This window comes from Mustela erminea, chromosome 1 (genome assembly GCF_009829155.1).
Source record: "Mustela erminea isolate mMusErm1 chromosome 1, mMusErm1.Pri, whole genome shotgun sequence".
Taxonomy (NCBI): Eukaryota; Metazoa; Chordata; class Mammalia; order Carnivora; family Mustelidae; genus Mustela; species Mustela erminea.
This window is the reverse complement of record NC_045614.1, coordinates 42,177,058-42,178,663: the sequence shown is the minus strand read 5'-3', so window position 1 is coordinate 42,178,663 and position 1,606 is coordinate 42,177,058. Positions and strand designations below refer to the sequence as shown.

The window sequence follows — 1,606 nt, the reverse complement described above, 5'->3', positions numbered from 1 at the left end:
CTATGATTTTTGTGCACACCTGAGTGTCTGTACACTTTTACAACCCAGTTACATTGATAAAAGCCTAACAACCTGGATCTAAAGTACAAAAAGTGAACACAATTTATAAGAGGAGGGATGAAACATGAGGAAAAGGAAGGGTATGAAAATGTCCTGGTGAACAAATACCGATAGTGGGAGACACAGGTGTATCATAAGAGAGAACAAGCTGAGTCATGTCTTACAAAGGTGAGATGCAAATGAAGGGGAGTCAAATTTACTCCTAAAATTCCTTGGGAAGGCAACTGTGGTGTTCCAGTGTCATCCCTCAATAAGAACAATTCAAGGTTGTCTTATTAAGTCCTAAGACTTTAGCTGCTAGAATCCTTAGCCTACAGATTATCAAAGATATTATGAAACACTCAAGTTCCATACTAAAAATCCCAAGAGAAATTTTTTTAAATAAGAAAATTTGCACTTTTTTATTTAATGTGGCTACAAGTGACAATTAAATTTCAAATTTTCTTTGTTTTTTTTTTGATTACATGTGTTCAGGAATTGTTACAAATAGATAAAAATGTATTATAAAATTATTTTCAATTTGAAAATTGAGTACACATATTAATTTTACAGTTTAAAAAGTTGAGTTCATGTATTTAATGAAATATTGACTTTTTAATTTTTTAACTTCCTCTATTTTGAGGTCAATATTTTTTCTTTTTAAGATGTTATTTATTTATTTGACAGACAGCACAAGTAGGCAGAGAGAGAGAGGGGGAAGCAGGCTCCCCTCCAAAGCAGAGAGCCTGATGCAGGACTCGATCCCAGCACCCTGGGATCACAACCTGAACCAAAGGCAGCAGATATATATGTAATATATATCATATGATATATGAGAAGAGCGTGGAGAAGAGCGTGGAGGCAGCGGCCGAGTTGAGCGCCAAGGACCTGAAGGAGAAGAAAGAGAAGGTGGAGGAGAAAGCCAGCCGAAAAGAGCGAAAGAAAGAAGTGGTGGAGGAGGAGGAGAACGGAGCCGAGGAGGAAGAAGAAGAAACTGCTGAGGACGGAGAGGAGGAGGATGAAGGGGAAGAAGAAGATGACGACGAAGGGCCCGCGCTGAAGAGAGCAGCTGAAGAGGAGGATGAAGCGGATCCCAAGCGGCAGAAGACAGAAAATGGGGCGTCGGCCTGAGCCCCCTGCCAATGGGCTGGGGGTGGGAGGCCCCTCAGGGCCTGGAGGTGGGGGTGGGAACAGACGAGTGCAGCCACTCTCCACCTGGCTCCTGGCTCTGGACCCTGCACCAGAGCTGCCACCCTCTTTGTCCCCAGCCTTTCTCATGTCCGCCTCTCCAGACACTGCCCCTTCTATCCTCACTCTGCCATTGTACCACCTCTTGACCTGCTCCATCTGAGCTCCCCAGCTGGTCCCAATTGCTCTTCTTCCTGTCCTTGCTCTCTTCCTCCCTTCCCCCACCCCTCCTCCAGTAGCCTCTTCTTCCTCACCTCTGCATCCCAGCCTCATGTCCTGTCCATCCCTACCCTGCCTGATCCCTGGGTCTCCCTCAGATCCCCTTCTCTCAGACAGCGCCAGGCCGGGGTGGGGCCAGGGTTGGGGCCAAGCCCCACAG

General features: G+C 46.0%; 1 protein-coding gene across 1 annotated transcript; it reads left to right on the top strand.

Annotated features, from left to right (window-relative positions):
- Positions 1-864: 864 nt before the first annotated feature.
- LOC116588964 (parathymosin-like) lies at positions 865-1,230 on the top strand. The gene has a single exon (XM_032340749.1). The coding sequence runs from the start codon at positions 865-867 to the stop codon at positions 1,168-1,170; it is 306 nt and encodes a 101-aa protein (XP_032196640.1). The 3' UTR covers positions 1,171-1,230.
- The last annotated feature ends 376 nt before the right edge of the window (positions 1,231-1,606 follow it).

What these genes read in the sequence shown, in the direction of transcription:
- LOC116588964 (XM_032340749.1), top strand. Translation starts at nt 865, where the DNA reads ATGATATATGAGAAGAGCGTGGAGAAGAGCGTGGAGGCAGCGGCCGAG.